The sequence below is a fragment of the Pseudonaja textilis genome, chromosome 4, assembly GCF_049901715.1.
Source record: "Pseudonaja textilis isolate UNSWEBS1 chromosome 4, rPseTex1.2, whole genome shotgun sequence".
Classification (NCBI taxonomy): Eukaryota; Metazoa; Chordata; class Lepidosauria; order Squamata; family Elapidae; genus Pseudonaja; species Pseudonaja textilis.
In genome coordinates, this window is record NC_141993.1 from 19,660,518 (window position 1) to 19,682,397 (window position 21,880).

The window sequence follows — 21,880 nt, forward strand, 5'->3', positions numbered from 1 at the left end:
CGGGTCAAATGCGTACTTTACATAACTGCAATAAGGCTTAAAATATTGTTATGGTTCAGTAACAATTTCTTTTGACTATTTCTGGAATACACGGGAGTATTATAAATTTACATGGATGTGTAAAATTGATTGTTTCAACGACAGAACAGAATAGAATGACAGAGTTGGAAGGAGATCTTCTAGTGACTCGGGTGTCAAACTTGATTTCATTGAGGGCCGCATCACAATTGTGTTTGACCTCGAAGGACCGGGGATGAGGGAGTGGCCAGGGTGGCCATGACAGAAGACTCATGTTGGGGGCACCTGCGGTGGCCAAGTGCTAAGGCAGGACTTCCCTGGGACCTTTCCTCACTCTCATTGTAATCTCCTTCCTTCCTTTTCTTCTTTTTCCTTCCCTCTTCCTTCCCCTTTCCTTCTTTTTCCTTCCTTGCTCCCTTCCCATCTTTCCTTTATCTTTCCTCTTTCCCTTTCTCATTTTCTGTCCCTTCTTGCATGCTCAAATGCAACAGGGGAAACATTTCTCCTTTTGTTTTGTTTTTAGTTTGTTTTGATAGCCCTCTGCCAGTGAAAATGGAGCTTGGATGGGGGCTGCACATGCTCAGTTTTCGCTGGCATAGGCACCGCGGGCTGGTCCTTCTGCTGTTTTCAGGCTGGCCCCGCGGGCCAGATCTAAGCACCCCACAGGTCAAAGTCCAACACCGCCCGCCCCCCCCCCCATGGCCTAGTCCAACCCCTGTATTATTCTGGAGAAATGGCTGTCCAGATTTTTCTTAAAAACCTCCAGTGATACAACACCTACAACTATTGGAGGCAGGCTGTTCTACTGATCAATCGTTAATTGTTCTTGCTGTTATGAAATTTCTTAATTCTAGGTTGAATCTCTCTTAAGCTTCCAAAAACAAACAAAAGCCCCCCCCCCCATATCAATGGATCCTTTTGTGGAGTGGGGGGTGTTTCAGCAATTTTTAAGAAGAAATTCTTCAAGAATTAGAAGCACAAGTCAAGGAAAAAACCTATGGTTCTCAGAAAACAGTATTTATTACATATGTACATATCCTTGTATATCTTATCTAACCTTACAAACCACCTTTGCTTTCATTGGAATTTCTGACTACTATCTTTAATAAATACATATAAAGAAACACAATTTTCATTTTATGAGTTCTTTTTCCTCCCTGGGGGAGGGGAAGTTTTTAGGGCAATTTAGAGCAATTTCTTTAAATAAATCTAAAACCGTTCTGGTTTTTTTCCACGATTATACAAGCTATTGTCTATACTTTGGGTTGTTCATAAGATTGTTGTTCTCATTTGCTATACTAAATTTAAATATTTCTTTAGTTAGGGGACTTTACTTAAAGTATTAGATTACTAAACATTTAATTGTAATCAAGTATATACAAAACATGTGTTCCAAAGCAAACTGGAATATCCCGTGTATTTCCCAAAAGGGACCAGTGAATCCAAGATAGTGCTTGTATTTCCAAAAGTGGATTGTTCAGTATGTCTTGAGCCCCACAAACTTCATTTGGCTGAAACAATCCACTTCCAAAAATATACAAAGTGCATACAGTGTGTACTGTACATACAGTACAGTACATCAGTGCTTACATACATAAATTAACCCTATTGCAGAATAAATGATGGGATAGTTCCATAGATTTCTCAAAAAGGAAATGGTTTTACACTTTTCCCACCAACACTGACAGAGCAAGTCATTAGTATATAAAATGAGAGCAAATCCCATTCCCTTCTGCTCTGATGATGTAATCTAGTTTGGTAAAGAAATGTCTTCAAGGAAACAACCAAGCTCAGAGAGCATCAAAAGACTCCACAGTTCAACCCTGAGCTACAAAAATTGTCTTCCATCAATTTAACACTTTATTAGAATTTAATTACTTATACAGTAAAGGCATAACTCAATACTAAAATTAAATTCAATACATTTAATGCAGAACTCTTTATTGTCAATAAAGAGGCATTTGTTCTTTCCTGGCCAGAAAGGCAGGTTCAGAGGAATGAAAGGAGTCATTCCAACAAGAAGAAAATTTAGATTTTTAAGCAAGCTCAGAAGCAAAGAAAGCACAAGTAGTCTTCAACTTACAACCGTTTGTTTAGTGACCATTTAAAGTTACAACGGCATTGAAAAAAGTGACTGGTTGCCACACTTGTGGCATCCCAACGGTCAAGTAATAAACATCCAGGCACTTGGCACCTGTCATGATTCACTTAACAACTGTAACAAAAAGACGTGACTCGTGTAACAACTCACTTGCTTAGCGTGGAAATTCTGGTCCTAATTGGGTTGTAAATTGAGGACTACCTGAACTTAATTGTTTCTTTTCTTTTGAATATGTGATTGCTAAGAAGCCAATGCTCTTAATTGCAAGGGAATAAAACAGATTATTGATAATGACATTCATCAGTAATTTGCAATATTATCCTTGATGTAATTCCAATCTCATCACAAAGGAAACCAATCATTGTTGGTATTTTATGTTATTATGAAGAATAACAACTGAACTCAGGAAGAGAGAGGCTCCCATTCAGATGTAATTAGTATACACTGCCTTGGTGTGTTCTAAACTTATTTATAGTTACATCCTCTGGTCACTTCCAGCCAGAAGTATCCATTACGCTGGCATTTGGGCAAAATACAAATAGTTGCGCTGCTTAGACTGGAAGATCTAATACCAAATTAATTTTTAGTAGTTAAGCATACTTGAGACTCTTCCCAGTGAATTCATCCCTAAGACGTGAACTGAAATCGAGATTTCTTTGGCTACTCAATGTATTTAATGATCGATTGCTTCAAAGGATTCCAAAAGTCCTACCAGCAGACATGTCTTTCAAGACCAAATTCTCAAGCTCATTCCACTCAGTGTTCAGTCGTTTCATCAACTTGAATGCATTCACCGGATGTCCCAAAAATCCCTCTGGGTCTTTGGTTGCAGTATCTGTCAGCTTATCCAACCTCTCAGCCCACCTAAGCATAGGAAATAAAAGCTTAGTAAATTGTTAAGCCAACACTACGAATAACATGAAGACTTACATCCAAACACACATGCATGCTCATACACACTCTATCGTGAGGTATATACGTTTTTGAGTTTGCTCTTGTTTATATTTATTTTATATTTACTACCCAACCTTTAAAACGTATACAAATAAATGAAGTCGGTGAACATATGCAATACAGCTTCCTCTTCCTATTTTTACCACAACAACTGAGCTGAGTTGGGCCGAGTGTGTGTGACTGGCTCAAAGTCATTTAGCTCAGCAGTTCCTTAACCTTCCTGGTTTCAGTGCTCAGCTTTGGAACAAAAATTATATTCCATGGACTGGCAGCGGGGGATGGTTTCACAAGCGCAACCTAGATCATATGCAAGCACAGATGAAGCTTCGCTTACCTGTCTGCCACTCATGCGACCTGGTTCCTAACTGGCTGCAGACCAGTACTGATCTGAGGCCCAGGGGATGGGGACCCCTGATTTAGTTGGTTTTCATAACTAAGGGGGGACTTGAACTCACAGTCTTCCACTTTCTAGCCTGAAGAATTAACCATTAGATCAAACTGGCTCTGATACATATCACATACCAGGGGTGTCAAACTTGCAGCCCGTGGGCTGGATGAGTCACATGCTGGCCCCGCCCCCACCCAGTTTAGCGAAGGGGAAAGAAGTCCCAATATGTCATGTGACCTCACTGTGACACCCCTGTCCTACACCACATATCCTATCTTTTCTCCAGGAGTTCAAGGTGGCTTACATGAAAACCTCTATTTTATGCACTGTGAGGTAGATGTCTATGGTGATTTTCAATCATCCATGTCACGATTGTCCCAAAGGTGCTTTTTCCAAAAGGCAACTGAGCTTTCTTTGTTTTTGTTCTGAAAACATTTCCCTTCTCATCCACTGAACCGAACCCATGAACTGAAGAGGTTTCTCGGATGAGAAGGGAAACGTTTTCAAAGAGAAAACAAAGAAAATCCAGTTGCCTTTTGGAAAAAGCCCCTCTGGGACACTGTGAGGTAGGATGAGCTGAGAGAGACTGAACTTACCCAATTGATTTTAACAATGCTTTTGTTTTTTTCAAAGATATGAAACAAATGAGGGAACAAACCTCAGGAGCACTTACTAAAACGTCATGACTCAACATAGATATTTATCTCTGAAGATCTTCAAATACACTTTTACAAAAATTGTAGAGAAAATCTTACCCTTAAAAAATGATAGATATAGTTCTATTCACAAAAGAGCCATGAAACTAATTAGCATAACTTTTTTTTCATTTTGGCTGGTATAGAACACTGCTAAATATTAGTATTCAAAGAATTACATACTGCCTTAATTGTTCCAACTTGCTTTCTTCTGCCTTGATATAGTCTTTCAGTGATATCACCAGGTCCTTTTCTGTATGAATCAAGTCTGTCATATGACCTAAAAGACAGATCAATACAATCAGTATGTTTATGAACATTGCTATTAAATTTTACCAACCTTTCCGGTCGACAAACTCATGTCTTATCCACTGAGTCACCACATTCGAATCCCTAGCACCACATAATGTTACTTGTCCCAGCTTCTGCCAACCTAGCAGTTCAAAAGCATATAAAAAATGCAAGTAGAAAAATAGGGACCACTTTGGGAAGGTAATAGTGTTCCATGCACCTTCGGCATTTAGTCATGCCAGCCACATGACCATGGAGGTGTCTTTGGACAGCACTGGCTCTTCAGCTTTGTAATGGAGATGAGCACCGCCCACTAGAGCCAGAAATGACTAGCACGTATGTGCGAGGGGAACTTTACCTATGAAATTCTAACAGTTTTAGAACAGAAATTACAAAACTTTTAACTTTTAAAAGCCAACAAGCCCAAATAAGTAATTTTACTTTCTTGCAGGTTTTTTTAAATTATCACGAGCATTTTTTTCTTCACTATGGAACCATTAAATTAATCTTTCCTATTTTGTTAGGTAAGAAGACTATTACTAGAATAAATTGCAGCTGAATAAATTGCAAGCTGCAAGGCAGCAATCTATTTTGCCACTCATGTCTGGCAAATACAGCAAAAATAATTTCATACTGACCTGCTGAAATTAAATTATCCCGGTATACTGTCCCAGATTTTGAATGCACAAACCAGTTTCTCAGTGGAAGGTGTACAACAGATTAACTACACTCATAATTTTGCAGCTCTTATCTTATCTTATTTGCTTTTTGTAATCCAAATAGTCATTTCATGGACAAGCCAATGAAACAAAAATTTAGAATTTCATACAGATTAGTAAGCACATAGCTAGAATCTTAATTTTTATTCTTTCTAGCTTCACATTCATTCAAGTTAATTCTAGATATTAAGTCTGCAGAGCCTGCAGGTATACCAAAAAAGCACAAATACTCTAGTATAAAGCCACCAGTCACATCTAATTTAACACTGAAGACAGGTGAATTATGTCGATTGTTTTCATAAGTTCAAACAACAAGGCAATTGACATTTATTGAACTGTGATAAAGTACTGTTACATTAATTGTTCTAATGTAAATAAATATATCTAATGTAAATGTTAACATAGCAGAGTGGATGCCAGAAATGCCATGGAAACAGAATTGTGCCATGTAAAAACAGGAACAAAAAGTTAAGATTATTTTTATAATTTACTGATTGTGGATTGAAATAAAATTAGTTATAGACAAAGTGCTATTGCATATAACAGTCAGATTATGTGCCCAGCCATTTTGCTGGACATTGCAAACAATATATTCAACCAATTCAGAAATGTCACCAACGGATCTTAACACATATTCTTAGGCAGTTCTCCCTTTACCAATAAGAAGCAATACTAAAATACAAACAACAGAATTCATGTAAACTGGTAATAGTATTTCCAACAAATTTTTACTGCTTCTTGAGAGCTTAAACCTACGGCATTTTATTATTTGCTGGGGGTGGGTGGGTTGGTTGTTGTTGTTTTTTAAGCATATGGCATGTGTTAGCTAGGGATCACCGAGGTGGCTGCTTGCCTCTGTGAATGGAATTTTTTCGGGCAGTGTTATCTTTTTACATACAGGATGCCTGAGTGCCAGTAGGCAATTGGGGGAGGCTCCTTTCTTGTCCCTACGCGGCTAATTTGCTCACGGGAATCGAGCCGACCTCAGCAGTGCGCAGGCCCAGCGTCTTACCACATGAGCCACTACAGTCCCCATTTGCTGGTATTTTTATATAACGCTTACATTTTGTGACTATTCTAGCCTTCAGCAGATGGATAACTAATATAATCCAAGCAATTGATTTATCTCACCTTTGGTGCTGTTATTACTTAATCTGTTAGAAGTGCTTACAAAACATCACTTACCAATTGAAGTGAAGAAATCTGTATGAGCATGAGAAGAAGGTAGTAGAATCCAGAGGACCAGAAGATACCACTCCCTTGAGACCATCATAGTTTCGCTATTGATTTACCTTAACACACCTACAAATACAATTTTAATACAATTATGAAGAAAGGTTCATTTCTCAATTACCCAAACTATTTTACATCACAATATTTGTCCTGAGCAATATTTCAATACTTGTACTGGAACAACTTCTACCTCCTCCTTCAACAATTAAAGAGGAGAATATAAAGGCTCTTTTCAGAATACTTTGTTGTTTAAGATTACTACAGATAATTCTCAGCTTACAACCACCACTGAGCTCCAACTTTTTGTTGCTAAACAAGGCAGTTAAGTGAATTTTTCCCCATTTCACAGCCTTTCTTGCTACAGTTGTTAAACGAATCACTGGTTGTTAAGTGAATCTGGCTTTAGCAGTTATTAGCAAACAGAGTTGTTAGATGAATCCCATTGACTGTGCTTGTCAGAAGGTCCCAAAAGGTGATCACATGACCCCAGGACACTGCAACCATTATAAATATATGCCAGTTGCCAAGCGTTCCAATTTTGATCACGATCGTAAGTGTAAAAAACGGCTAAGTCATTTTTTTCAATGCTGTTATAACTTCAGAAACAAATGGTTCTAAGTCAAGTACTACCTGTAAACTCCATGGGTGAAAATAAGCATTTTGAAATCCAAATTCAGCTGTATTTCTGTAATCCAGAGTACATTCAAAGATAAAAATCAGTTCTTAGATATGCCATCCTATTACCTGTGCGTAACACTGTATCTGCCCTCAACATAGTAAATTATCTGGTGCAGAATTATGCAGTAAACAAGCTATCAGATGAATTATGAAAGCTACAGCTAAACATTTCTGGGGGTACATGTTAGCAACTCAATTTATTTTGTTATTCCTTTGTAATAGAATTGATGATATAATGTTATTACGGTAAAATTTAATCAACCTTGTAACAAGCTAACTATCAAATACTGTACACTTGGTTTAGGAGAAGTCAGTGTAAGGACTTGCTTATTTTCCCACATTGTGTACTTTCTACAAGCCATTTTTCTATTAATGATTATTCCAGCTGCAGTCCTATCAAATCATACCATGGTCATTACACATGAGTAATGTTTTATCTCCAGAGTCATTCAAGGCTCATTTAATATATATTGTTCCTCCCCCCCCACTCTCTCCCTCTCTCTCATAAGCCCATTATTTCAGACATTTTTCATTCTTTCAGCGAAGCTCTTACAGAAGCATTTCTGACTTTTGTCCCATTTACTCTGGCATTTAGAAATGATGCAGTTATTAACCGTGCAAAACCTGGGAAAGTTGACTTATTAAAAAAGAGGTTCTCATTCCTGAATACCTATATCTATATACATGAACACCTAAACCGTTTGAAATTGAAATATAATATTCACGATTCTGTTTACTGGGTTTTAGGTGTGAAAGCATCAGGGATCAATCAAGAAAACAACATACAGCCCTTTAAACATATAATTCATAATTTTTTGCATTAACTGAATGCTGACATTTGGAAAAAAAAGAATTTTAATACATCAGGACAGAATAGGGTGCTGAAAACAACAGTGCAAATCAAAAGCAAAATTATTCCCTGCTTGGGATTATTTTTAAGAAATGGACTGAAGGCTACAGTCACAAAGTAATATGACGTTACAGGACAAGAACTATACCTGATCTCATTTTATTCAATAGCAATAGCGCTTAAGACTTATATACCTCCCCATAGTGCTTTAAAATACTCTCTGGGTGATTTATAATATCACCCAACAATCAGGGTGCAAGATGCAAAGGAAATAATTGCTAAAATATATAAATGTTTATCAAAATTTGAAACAGAAGAAAAATACATCAACGAATGCATAATAAAGTGGATTAAAACTTTGGTTATAATATACAAATGGAACAATGGGAAAATATGCAAACTCATTGAAATTTTTCTTAAGGAAATGTTTATAAAATGATGTACCATGTACCATATCCAGAATGCATGAAAGTACTTCAAATTTATGTTGGAAATGTGAGCATCAAGAACAAGGTAAGTTTGTCATGTTTGCCAGACATGTAAGAAAGCTAGAAAATATCTGGTTCAAATGCATACATTGATTCAGAGGATTTTAAAAATTCAATTCAATTGAAAGCAGAACTTTTACTCCATGAACTAATGGATAACTAATAGTTAGAAAAAGTGAACTAATAACTGAACTAATAGAAAAAAGCCATGAAATACTGTTTTTATATATGATAACAACAGCAAGAATATTATATGCACAAAGGCAGAAAGATTTGGCAATACCTACAATGGAGGAATGGTTGATGAATACAACTGAACTTGCTGAAATAGCAGTAGCACTTAAGACTTATATACTGCTTCACAGTGCTTTTTACAGCCCTCTCTAAGCGGTTAACAGAGTCAGCCTATTGTCCCCAACAATCTGGGTCCTCATTTTACCCACCTCGGAAGGATAGAAGGCTGAATCAACTTTGAGCCTGGTGAGATTCAATCTGCCAAATTGCAGGCAGCTGGCAGTCAGCAGAAGTAGCCTGCAAAACTGTACTTTAACCACTGCACCATCAAGGCTCTAAATGGCTAAACTGACTTTTTAGATTAGAGCAGAAGTCTCCAAACTTGGCCACTTTAAGACTTGTGGATTTCAACTCCCAGAATTTTGAGGACCCCTGGATTAGAGAAAAGACACTATCTGCCTTTATAAGTTACTGGAAACCTCTTGTAGAATCTTTGCGTAAAAGCAAGAACAATGAACTTATTAGTGGTTTTGATGATTAGACAGGATACATTTTAGGGGGAAAAATAGAATATAACGTGAGAGAAAGAGAGAGAGAGAGAAAGAGAAACTAAAATATAATTGTACTTATAACTGTTCTGAAGAAGATTGGAAGCCACTTCTTTATCTTTATATTGTTTCTTTCTGTTTTTCATTTACTTTTTTCTTTCAGCATTTTTAGTTTTTTCCCTCCCTTCCTCTTTCATTTTATATCCATCCATCCAGTGTTAAACTAATTAAGAATGTTCTTTTGTTAGAATAGACAGGATCAGTTTGGCAAAACTTTTCTGTATTAACTTTATCCAAAACAAATTTTCATTATGGTTCAGGGATTTTAGGATCTTTGATTGAAACTGGCACCGTACTGGTACAATGCAACCATATCTAATCTCCACTAGAAACTACCTCTTCTCAAACAGCAACATCATTTGAAATTTATACTGTATTACGTTCCCTCCACCCCAAAAAAACTTACTATAGAATTCTGCACTGCAATTTTGCTTTTTGCTAGGCATAACATTGAATTTGTGAAAATGTCCGGGTACTCATTGGTTGTTTGGTACTCAACATACAAGCTAGAACTTTTCAGTTTTGACTGCTGTGTGACTCACTATATTATTCCTTATGGGAAAAAACTGTTTGGCACTCATCTTTTTGTTACTCATTGTGCCTCCCAGAATCAATTAACGATGAATACCGAGGTACCAACTGCATATTTTACATGTTTTTTGGTAAGTTACTTCATTAATTAGGCAGGTCATAATACAATCTCTGTTCCAATGTAATTATGTCAGCAAACTAGAAACTATATTTTAGTTTCTAATTAAGAGATCTGTATTTTACCACAATCTTAAATGTACTTGTATTTTCTATGTAGAAGAAAACCCTAAAGCATTTGGAGATTGGTGATTTAATAAAGAAATTATATACGGATAAATAAATTTCAAGGGATAATTAAAGGGGCAGGAAACTTCCTTTAATGGGATAGAAAAAGCTCATTCACTTATCTATAGCTCCAGCCCATCAGCCTCAAACTTCGTTATATCTTAAAATAGAATCCATCTGTGGATATCATATATACTCAAAGTATGCATTTGCAATAGAGATAGTCCTCGACTTACGATCACAATTGAGCTCAAAATTTCTTTTGCTGAGCAAGAAAGTTAAGTGAGTTTTTCTCCATTTTATGTCCTTTCCTGCCATAGTCGTTAACTGAATCACTGCAGTTGTTAAGTGAATCTGGCTTCCCCATTGACTTTGCTTATCAGAAGGTCGCAAGAGGAAGTCACATCAGTCTGGGGACACTACAACAGTCATAAATACATGCCAGTTGCCAAGAGTCTGGATTTTGATCACAGGACCATGGGCCATTGCAACCGTCTTGTGAAAAGTAGTCATAAGTCACTTCTTTCTGTGCTGTTGTAACTTTGAACTGTCACTAAACGAACTCTTGTAAGTTGAGGACTACCTGTAAAGTTATGACCGATGGCCACCTAATACCTTCACCTCTGCAGGTTCTCAAAGATTTCTGAGACCGTAGTTGAATACTTAAATTTCAGTAGTCACCAATCCCAGTGTTAAAATGAGCTTAAGATCAAAGGGAATCACTGATAGCAATGAACTAGCTGTTGCTGGGACCTGTCCTGCCTTCTTTTCCTATTGTTCCAAATATTTTTTCTCAGGCATATGCTGTAAAATATTCCACAGTATACAAAAGATTATTGTTAGGAAAAAAAAATAGCTCTTCCAAGCAATTTTAAAAGACACTGTCGGAATTACTTTTAATTAGAACATTCAGTGCATCAAATTCAAGAAAATCCTAAGTTTGCCCACTTTTGTCATTCGTCCCACTACACAATATTATGGCTAGTTTGTGGACATCAGAAAGGTTTACTTATCCCCTGTATCATAACTCTCAGATGTGTGGACCAAGTCTGGGAAGTTGAAAAACATCCTGGAAAAATTGGCAAACGATGTCTGGATTGCCACCAACAAAACAACGTGGATATTATCCAATGAAATTGCCAGGAATCCATTTAGACCCCGGAGGTTTTACCTTTTTAAAACAACTTTGCGATCATGCAATAAGCCTTTCTAGATGGAGCAAGTGCTATTTGTAATATGGCATTTGGGGTTAGCATATTTTGCTGCCTCCATCTTCCAAATAAATCAAAACCAGATTATAAAGATCCTGATAATTTATTACACTGTGTCAGTATCCTGTCTGTATGGATTTGAATTCATTAAAAACATGAAAAAAGGACAATATTAATGAAGGAAAAATGAAACCACTTCAAAAGACGGCTGACCATTCAAGACCTTTCAACAAGGGCCCCAAGACATTGGAAAGGCTGGGAAACAGTCTAGCTCAGGGGTCTCCAATCTTGGCAACTTTAAGACTTGTGGACTTCAATCCCCAGAGTCTGGGAATTGAAGTCCACAAGTCTTAAAGTTGCCAAGATTGGAGACCCCTGGTCTAGCTGGAACAGACATTGGTGTCTTCTTCATCTGCCTCCTATTTTTCTTATTTCTTCCAACAGAACAGTGTGTGAGTGGACAGTAAATGTCTAACTAGAGTCTGGCTTTGTGGACCAGTGGCAGCAGCCACAGAAGGGTGGGGGGGAGAAGAGATAGTTCCATGTAAGCAGTGAACATGCGCGAGTGCCTATACCCACGCATGTGTGCTCCCCCACTGCTTGCATGGCCCAGTTCCAAATGGACCATGGACCGGTAGACCCCTGTTCAAATGTCTTTACTGCTCTTCTATAGTCCAGAATAGTTTCTATAGTTTCAACATTTTCTTACACAGAACACAAAATAGTCTAGAATGCAATCCAGGATAGATAGATAGATAGATAGATAGATAGATAGATAGATAGATAGATAGATAGGCAGGCAGGCAGACACACACACACACACCGGTAGATAGCTAGACAGGCAGGCAGACAGATAGACACCGATAGATACCAGATAGATAGATAGATAGATAGATAGATAGATAGATAGAGACAGACAGACAGACAGACAGACTTATTTATATGAAGTACCTAAATAAATGTAAATCATAGCATTCTCAAAATTGTTGCCTTTTAGATGTGTTAAGGCCCCACTCCTTTCCATTCAATCATGTCTAATTCTTGGACACTGACTGGACAAGACTCTATAGTTTTCTTGGCAAGGTTTTTCAGAAGTGGTTTACTACTGTCTCCTTCCTGAGAAAAAGTGATTGGCTTAAGGCGTTTTGTGCCCAAAACAGTACTAGAACTCATAGTCTCCAGGTTTCTAGCTTTATGCCTTAACCACTACAACAAACTACCTCTTACATTAAGCCTACAGTTCTCAAAATTCCCACCGAACATAACTAATCCATGTGGCAATTAATTTTGGGAGTTGAAAGTCCCAGCACATAGGAAAGCCATCTTTTGACCATATCCTATGCACATCCCAGATAATATAATCACCATATGATAAAATCTATGTTAGTATGTACAATAAAAGTGTAATCATTAAAAACATATTATCAAAATATTTTTGTTGTTTTTGTGGATACTGCATCTGTATTTTAATTATTTTGAATTACAATGGAATCTTGTACTACTACTATAAGAAATTTTACAATACATTAACATGGAAGCCATTCTAGATGAGATTGTATACATCTATGAGAATCCAATATACCGTAGAATTAAAATATAATTAAAATATAATATAATCACATCCTGGATAATATAATCACTACTAATATTACATTGAGTGCTTCATAACTTAGTTACATAGTATCTTCAGATACTTTTATGCAAGAAAAATAAATCTGTTATGTGCCCATTTCAGGTTCAAATCAATTTAATAGAATTTGTGAAGGTCAATCAATGATAATGCATCCATACAAATTTTTATGAAACAAAAGCTCTTATCATTTTTCTATCCTCCTGACAAAGCATGCGGAATTTAATAACTCAAAAATGTTACTTAGTATTAGGCAATACAACTTCCTCAAAAAAGTATTGCGAAACATTTGAAGGGAAATCAAATACTACAGAGAATCAAGAAATGATTTTATCCAATTTTTAAACTTGGATTTATACATCTTTCTATCCAAATTTATCCAAAGGGGCTAAGGGAAAAAAAAGCAACATAATTACGCATTTTTGAAAGTGTAGATTTTTCATTGGCCCGAAAGTGCATATTATTCATATTTAGTAAGCAAATAGTAAGAAGGCAAAAACTTTTTTGCCAGAAATTTCTAATGTGACAGCAAAAGGTTAATGGAAAAATGCTACTGCCACGTCTCCCAAGTCATGTCCTGTAATGGACACTTGGCTTCAAAATTCTTTCTTAGCCAAGTCTGAAAAAGTACAACCGAACACAAAAAGGTTAAATTACTACGTAAACTATTTTTTATGACCTTTTCCACCCATACCCCGCTCTTTTGTTCCTTATTATTGGCAAGAAGATCTACTGTATTTTCAGTACTTTCAATACTGAAGATTTCAGCATAGGAACTTCTCCAAGTATCAGTCCAATACTTTTTCTAGAAGGTGCATTTCATCATCTTCTTTTTTTAAGAAATCAAATTACTACCCTCACTTGGCTAACCTCAAAAGCAAAGCTTTGAAATCTAGTTAAGCTGGAGGATTTTTATAAAGTGGTTTTGCATCCATCCTGAAACGAGGACAACGCCAATAAGATGAAGCATGAGATAATCCATCTCTTTTCCCGAATAAATCTTAGAGGAGATTTGGAGATTCTGTCTAGGAAGGATCAGATTTCTTCCCGAGGGGCACTTAATCTGTTAAAATAATAATAATTTCGGGACTGCGAAGAACTCTCTGAAGTGCTTGCTTTGAGGAAGGAAGGCTGTGAACCAAAGTTAGAACGTATGAAAAGGATCCCCGTCCACGTCAGCCACAGATGTCTCCGTCCTTTCGGAGGATAAAGGGAGAAAAGCAATCTTCTGGCTTGCTCTCGACAAGAGGGGACAAGTCGGGGAGTTAAGTTATCCCTAGGAAATGATCCCTGCAGGGCTCGCACGCTCCTCGGTTGCAGCGTTGGCTCAACTCCCGGGTTCACGGAGGGGAGGAAAAAAAAAAAGATCTATCTGCGGGATCCGAAGGAAACGATGGTTCCCCCAAATCGGTCCATCGATCAACTCCGGGTGCACCACAAGGGAGCTCAACGCGCCTTTGCAAAAGACAACAAAAAAGAGAGAGAAACGAAAGAGCCCCAGGACATCGGAGCAAAGGAAGGCTAAGCATTCACGGGGAATTTCCGTGACAAGAGATAAAAGAGGGGGGAAAAAAGATAAGAGAGGCTTGACACGCGAGGCACCATCCTCAAGGGAAGTTTCACATTCAGACGTGCGCTGGTCCCGCATCTAACTTGGGTTTCCCCGCAGGGAAGCGAAAGGGAAACAAGACGAGGAGCTTTCGCTTTACTGGGAAGAAGCGAACGGAAGCCTTGCTCATCCAGGCCAAAGCGGGAATCGAGTCCGCCAGCGCGGCCACCTTACCTCGGAGAAGAGCCGCCGCTCGAACTCTCGCCGTTCGCTCCCAAGCAGGCCCCTTTCGGAATGCTTCTCTCGACTTGGCCCCGCCCACCAGACTCCGGGGGGCGTTCCTTGGAACGCGGCGGCCGCGAGCGGAGCGGCGGCAGCGCCTACGTGAGGTGGGTCACACACAGGCGGCCGAGCGGGCCTAGAACTGCGCAAGCGCGAGCGATGCCTCTGTGGTCCCCGGCCTGCTCTGAAGGAACGCGCGAGACGAGTAGCGGATGAAATGGGGGGGGGGGATTTTAAAAGGAGATTAGGATGGGGTGGGGTTCCCTGTAGGGGAGTTGGGAAGTTACTAGCGAGAGTGGGGTTAGAATTTAGAGTAGGGAGGGATTCCCCAGCATCATCTAGTCCAGTGTTTCTCAAATTTGGCAACCTTGAGAGGGGTGGACTTCAACTCCCAGAATGCTCCAGACAACCGTACAAGGCTGGGGGAATTCTGGGAGTTGAAGTCTGCCCATCTCAAAAGTTGTCAAGTTTGGGAAATACTGATCCGCACTCGGGGATGTGTTTGACAAACCCTTTAAATCATCCATGAGAGCAATACTTTTTAAATTAAACTTTAAAAATGAAAAGCTTTAAAACAGATATTTTTAAAGATTTAAAGAAAATTTTACAAAACAAATACAAACCAAGACAAAGATGAACAGTTAAAAAAAATTGAAAAGGAAGGAAAGGAGAAGAAAAAAAATGTAAAAAAAAGTAAAGTAAAGATATTTAAAGAAATGATTTCTGCTTTTATCAGGATGGGTACAAACAATTTCAATAACTTTCACTTTATTTAACATTTCAACTAAATATCTTTTTCCCCCTATATCTTATTTGCTAAGTACAAACAAATTAGAAAGATGCAGCATTCAATCTTAATCAACAAAAGTCTTGGTGGCTTAAAGGTGGATAGAATTGGTGGCTGGTGAATTCTGGGATACAGAATTGAAGAACAGTTGTAGAATTCGATTAACAGAGTTGGAAGGGACCTTGTAGGTCATCTAGTCCAAGCCCCCCACACCCAAGCAGGAGATCCTACACCATTTCTGACAAATGGCAATCCAATCTCTTCTTGAAAGTCTCAAGTGATGAAGCTTCCACAACTGCTGAGGGCAAGCTGTTCCATTGGTTGATTGTTCTCACTGTCAGAAAATTTCTCCTTATTTCCAGGTTAAATCTCTCCTTGTTCAGTTTCCATCCATTGTTCTTTGTCTGGCCTTTGGGTGCCTTGGAAAATAGCTTGACCACTTCCCTCTCTGTGGCAGCCCCTCAAATATTGGAACACTGCTATCATGTCTCCCTTGGTCCTTCTCTTTACTAGACTAGCCAAGCCCAGTTCCTGTAACCGTTCTTCGTATGTTTTAGTCTCCAGTCCCCTAATCATCCTGGTTGCTCTTCTCTGCACACTTTCTAGAGTCTCAACATCTTTTTAATAGTGTAGTGACCAAAGCTGGATGCAGTACTCTAGGTGTGGTCTTACTAAGGCTTTATAGTATTATAAATAGTATTAGTATGTCACTTGATCTTGATTGTATCCCTCTGTTAATGCAACTTAGGATTGCATTGGCTTTTTTGGCTGCCGCTGCATACTGCTGATTTACATTTAGTTGGTTGTCCACTAGGACTCCAAAATCCCTCTCACAGTTACTGCTATTAAACCTGGTTTCACCCAGTCTATATGTGTGCCTTTGGTTTTTCTTGCCTAAGTGTAGGACTTTACTTTTCTCTACATTGAATTTCATTTTGTTAGGTAGGGACCAGTGTTCAAGTCTGTCAAGATCCATCTGGATCTTGAGCCGATCTTCAAGGGTGTTAGCTATTCCTGCCCACCTGCAAATTTGGTAAGTTCCCCTTCTATTCCCTCATCTAAGTCATTTATGAAGATATTGAAGAAGAGCAGGCAGAGTTGGAAGATGGAGTAAAACGTCATTAATTGGTCATTGCATTACCACAAGTGACTCAAATCCACCACCACCACCACCCCCATGAATTTCATTGACTTTTATCTAATACCAATTTAGCACTGACCATTAGTTGACTACATTTTTCTAGTCAACAATAAACTCTTCTGTGCTTTGAACTCAGTAAATGCCTCTGGTTATTTGCTCCTGACAACATCCATCTCCAAGCCACCAAGGTTGTTATGTCTCATGGTCACTTGATTACCATTTGGGTGCTTCACAACCAACATACATTTAAGACCATCACAGTATCCCGTGGTCATATGATCACTATTTGCATGGTTCATAACCAGCTTCCAATAACCAAAATTAATGGAAAATGCTGAAGTGAAATTGCAAGTTGCAGTCATAGGATGTCTCACTCAATCATGGTGTGTAACAATGGAAGAAGAAATGTAAGCCTGGCATTGTTACATGATGTCTTTCTTAGTGTCTGCAGCACTTAGTGATGGAGTTACTTGTCCCAATTGTAGTTGATAAGTGAGAACTATCTGCACTGTAGATAGGTATCCTCTTCCATGCAATGTGTAGATTAGCTCAAACAACCATCTATTCCTAGGTTTATGATGCCTTTCCATATGCAAGAATATCTGATTATTTTGCTGTAATTGTGATTTGCAATGATCATTATTTGTAATCTTTGTTTTATCATTGGTGAACTTATAACAATTTATTTTTTATTTCAACACTTTTAAAAGGAATGCTTATGTTTGCCATCATTTATGTTTGATTGTATCATCTTCTTCCTCCCCAAATATTATTAAACGGGTTGTAATCAACTAATAATATTTCACTCTCTCTTTTCTGGTAATCAAAGAGCCATAGTTTATTTTCCAATCTGAAAGGGTCTCTTGTAACATTTAGGCAATTACATCATTTAGAATGAGTACATGTCATTAGAATTTCTGATGGCTTCTTTGTTTTAGTGGGCCCATTGCAAAATACTTCACCATTTTAATTTGTGCAACCAATGCAATCCTGTTTTTCAGATGTTGCTTCTTGGCATTATCATAAAAAAGCCATCAGCCTTTAGAATGAAGAACAAACATTTGCAAGTTGATTGGCTGTTTTTGAAGAAAGGTCCATATTATCTAAAATTGTAGGAGACCTTTATCATCCTTAACACATACAAAAGACCAAAGGTGCGAGAATTCTATCCTTGTCCCAAATTCAAAGTGGTCTGATTTAGCAGTAGGTCCATTAATATGAAGACACAATTGGAAGAAAAACACAAGAAATTTGCTGACTTGCAATCTAAAAGACATAAGTGCCATTCTATTCAACATATTTTTTTCATAATTATAAAGATTTCTTATTTGCATTTATTCTCTACAGTTAGAAAGAACAGAATACTTTCCCAAGTAAGATAGGAAACATGACCAGGTGAGCTAATTCTATTCTGTCATAAGGCTACATTCATAGAAACTTGCAAATCTGAAAATATATTTCTCTTGCTGTCCCCTTTGTAGCCTGGGAACTTGAAAGGGGGGGGGTGTTTCCCTTCTGAGCCACTTTCTCTGCCCATTATGCACCTATGTTCTCTCTTATCTGACATTCCCTAGGTAGCATCTTTTCATCCTCACCATTCCATCTTCCAAGATCATTTCCAAATACTATCACATCAACCTGGGTCAGGAAGGAGAAGTAAGTCCCATAAAAACAAGCCGTTGTATATTCAGTGTATAGACGTGGTATATTTCATAAGAAGATAAATGTACCATTAAATCCCTAATATTATACAGACACTGGCCATAATTATAAACTGCCAACTGGAATACTACAGGTGCTTTGTTTAAAGAACTACAAAATGATTTGTTTAAGAACCAAAATCCTATCTGACCTGGAGAAATTTTGCTTGGCCAATACAGATAGTTCTTAACTTAGAACAGCAATGAAGCCCAAAATTTATATTGCTAAGCAGGACAGTTAAGTGAATTTTGCCCCATTTAACAACCTTTCTTAACAGCAGTTATTAAGCAAATCCCTGCAGTTGTTAATAACACCTTTGTTAAGTGAATCTGGCTTTCCCATTGACATTGAATATCAGAAAGTTGAAAAAGGTGATCATGTGAGCCCAGGACACTGCAATCATCATAAATACATGCCAGTTGCCAACTACACAAGTTTTGTTCACATGACTGTGGGGATGCGACAATGGTCATAAGTGTGAAAAATGGTCACGTCATTTTTTTTCAGCACCTTTGCAACTTTGAATGGTTGCTAAATGAATGATGGTAAGTTGAGGACTTCCTTTATGTATGCATGCAGCATAGGCAGGTGTATGACTGGGTTGAAATAAATGGAATGTTTTCACATTTAGGATTAGTTGTTTTCATTCCAGGTGATGTGATGGATCAGATAAAACCACTAACTTATGCAACAATACTATAGGTAAAGCTTTGGAGCAACAGAAAGAGGCATTCACACAAACAACTTCATTATTAGGGAAAGATAGTTCTTTAATTGGTACAAGTCTCTTAAACATTTAGAAACAAGATTCCCAAATTTTTTGTGTGTGTGTGATTCCTCCATGAATAAAATCAAATAATTAAATAATTGTTAAATAAAAGTATTTAGTTAGGGTTAGAGTTGGGCAAAACAAATATCCAATTCTGTTAAATGTTCACCTATATTCCATGCAGTTCTGAGATTTTGCAAAACCACAACTGGGCTTGTGCAAACAAAACAAGGAAGAAAGGCAGAAAGTGGTTTTTCCGTTCTGCATTTCACAAAGATGACCCTGTTTTTAAACAATTTGTGCCTTCCTTCCTCTGAATTGCTTATGATTCCACAGTTGAGAACTCCTTAAGATATAAATAATGCAAAATAAGAAAGATTATAAATTTTGGGATTATTTCGATGCTGATGGTGCTTGTGATAAATCAACTGATTTAGCCTCAAAGTAAAATGTATTGATGTATTCTATGAGCTCAGTGATTTACATTTGTTTAGATTTTTCTCTTTGTACAAAGCTTTCCTTACTTTTTTTTAAGTGTACTGATTAATTAATGAATGACTGAATTCTGGTATTATGGCTTGTAAAATGTACATTTTTCTCTGGCAGCTTTCCAGAGAAAAGCAAGTATCTGTTCAAGTTAGCTGTGCTAGAATATGCATGTGTTAATCAGTGGAAATACCTTTCTGCTAACCAAGCTGGAATTTTTTATAGCAGTTATAATAGAAATTACTCTAGCTTCACCTCCCATTAACGAAAGATTAATGTGAGTGGTTTTCTCAGTTTCTCTTGTTAGCGCGTAAGAAACTATTGCAGCATTTTACATTATGAAGATATGTCTTCTAATGAAATACTTGACAATCTTTATTACTCTCCTGGAGGATAGACCAATAAAGGGATGACATTGTTCCAATATGTTTTGTAAACATCCAATTTATTTTTGTATAAAAGTCAAGAAGGGGACATACTAATGTGCTACTACTGTAGCATAAGTGATAAAAAAGAGATGGGGTTTGATCATATGGCTATAGCATTCGTTGTTTCTTTCTTTTTAAAAAACCTCCCCACATTTCCCCAGCTTTGAGTGCACACTCCTAACCAGAGCACTTGAGAATGTTATTCTCAGTATGGTTGTCTAATGAAACCTATGTACAAGTACTTTACTTTTGTTCTTGTACTTGCTTATGTTTGTAAGTTGAATTGACTATTCAGTGGTTAAGATCAACCCTGGCTGCAGTTTGATAGGTATGTGACTTCTATTAATTGGATTGTTAAGCCATAATTCCAATACAAATAAAACAATGCCAACTAAAATTAACTGTGTGTTCTTACATTCATTGCTTGGAAGGTATGGAGTTAGCCTAATTTGTGTGGCAGCTAGGAAAGTTGTAAATGTGGAAAATCTTATCTTTAAAATGTTCTGTTAAATAAACCCTGTTTTTCTGGAAGCCATATAATTCTATGAAGATGCTCCTGAGGAACATGGAATATCTCTAAAACATAGCTGACATAGGGGACGCTTGGGAGACTGATGGATATGGAGGATGAATTGTTCCAAATTCTCTTTTATCTTTAACTTCTGCTGCACTATCCTAACTTATCATGTCTGTGCTGGTTAGTTTGGGAATGAGAGCTGTCCCCTTAAGGGAATACCTCATGGGAAATGTAGTTAATGCCTCTTGGGAGATGTAGTTCATGTCATGTGGTCACACCTGTACTCCTGATTGGTCACTGAATTGACCTCTGGTTGGATTGGGGGGAGTTTTGTTCATTCTTACTTGAACCCCAGCAACGAGCTGGAGTCTTTCCTTGCTGTATCATTATGGGATGAAGATAACTATCTTTTCACACTATGAAGACGACAATGCAAAGATTGGACATTAGATGAATATCAACATAACTGTGAGTTATACCTTGAGGATGCCTGATATAAGCCAATAAAGAAACTTTGTATGGAAGCCTTTGTAGTGTTTAGCTCCTTATCCCAGGTATTTTGGGAAGATAAATATTGTCTGGGACAAGATAATGTCACTTCTTTCTTGTTCAGGATTCCTCCCTTCCTCCTCCCTGTTTCTCTCTCCCTCTCTCTCACACATACACAAACACAAACTTTTTTTATTTTTAGGGCTGAAGCTAACACATATGCAGAACTGTTGCAGGAACTGGGTAATATGTCTGGTCTAGAGAAAAGAAGAACTAAGGGTGACGTGATAGCAATGTTTCAATATTTGAGGAGCTGCCAGAAAGAAGTGGGGTGTCAACCTATTTTCCAAAGCACCAGAAGGGCAAGTCAAGAAGCAATGGATGGAAAGTGAACCAAGAAAGAAGCAACCGAAAACTAAGGAGAAATTTTCTGGCAGTAAGACGTATCAACTTGCCTTCAGAAGTTGTGGGTGCTCCAACACTGGAGGCTTTTAAGAAGGGACTGGACCACCATTTGTCTAAAATGGTACAGGGTCCCCTGCTTGAGCAAGGAGTTGGACTAGACCTCCAAGGCTCCTTCCAGCTCTGTTATTCCATTCTATTCATTTACTTTCTCAATATTTCAGCTCTTCCTTCAGCTCTTCCCATTCCCAGACTCCCACTTCTTCATTTCATTATGTGAAATCACCCTTCTCCTGCAATCACTCTCAAGCATCCTGGCTCCTCAACAGTGGAAATGCAGGGTGCAGGAAAAAAAACATTACAATGCACGATACAATTTTATTTTATTGATTTAATCCATTTTAATTTGTTTTTT

General features: G+C 37.8%; 1 protein-coding gene across 6 annotated transcripts in view; it reads right to left on the minus strand.

The window, feature by feature from the left end:
• The window catches only part of P4HA1 (prolyl 4-hydroxylase subunit alpha 1), a 40,249-nt gene extending 25,490 nt beyond the window's left edge, over positions 1-14,759 (minus strand). For all 6 annotated transcript variants that reach the window (XM_026713466.2, XM_087932342.1, XM_087932341.1 and 3 more), the window contains exons 1-4: positions 14,698-14,759; positions 6,352-6,468; positions 4,340-4,436; positions 2,832-2,983 (exon numbers count right to left, since the gene is read on the minus strand). In XM_026713466.2, coding sequence (XP_026569251.1) covers positions 2,832-2,983; positions 4,340-4,436; positions 6,352-6,439 — 337 coding nt within the window. In that variant the 5' untranslated portion in view covers positions 6,440-6,468; positions 14,698-14,759. The remainder of the gene's footprint in view (positions 1-2,831; positions 2,984-4,339; positions 4,437-6,351; positions 6,469-14,697) is intronic.
• Positions 14,760-21,880: the final 7,121 nt, after the last annotated feature.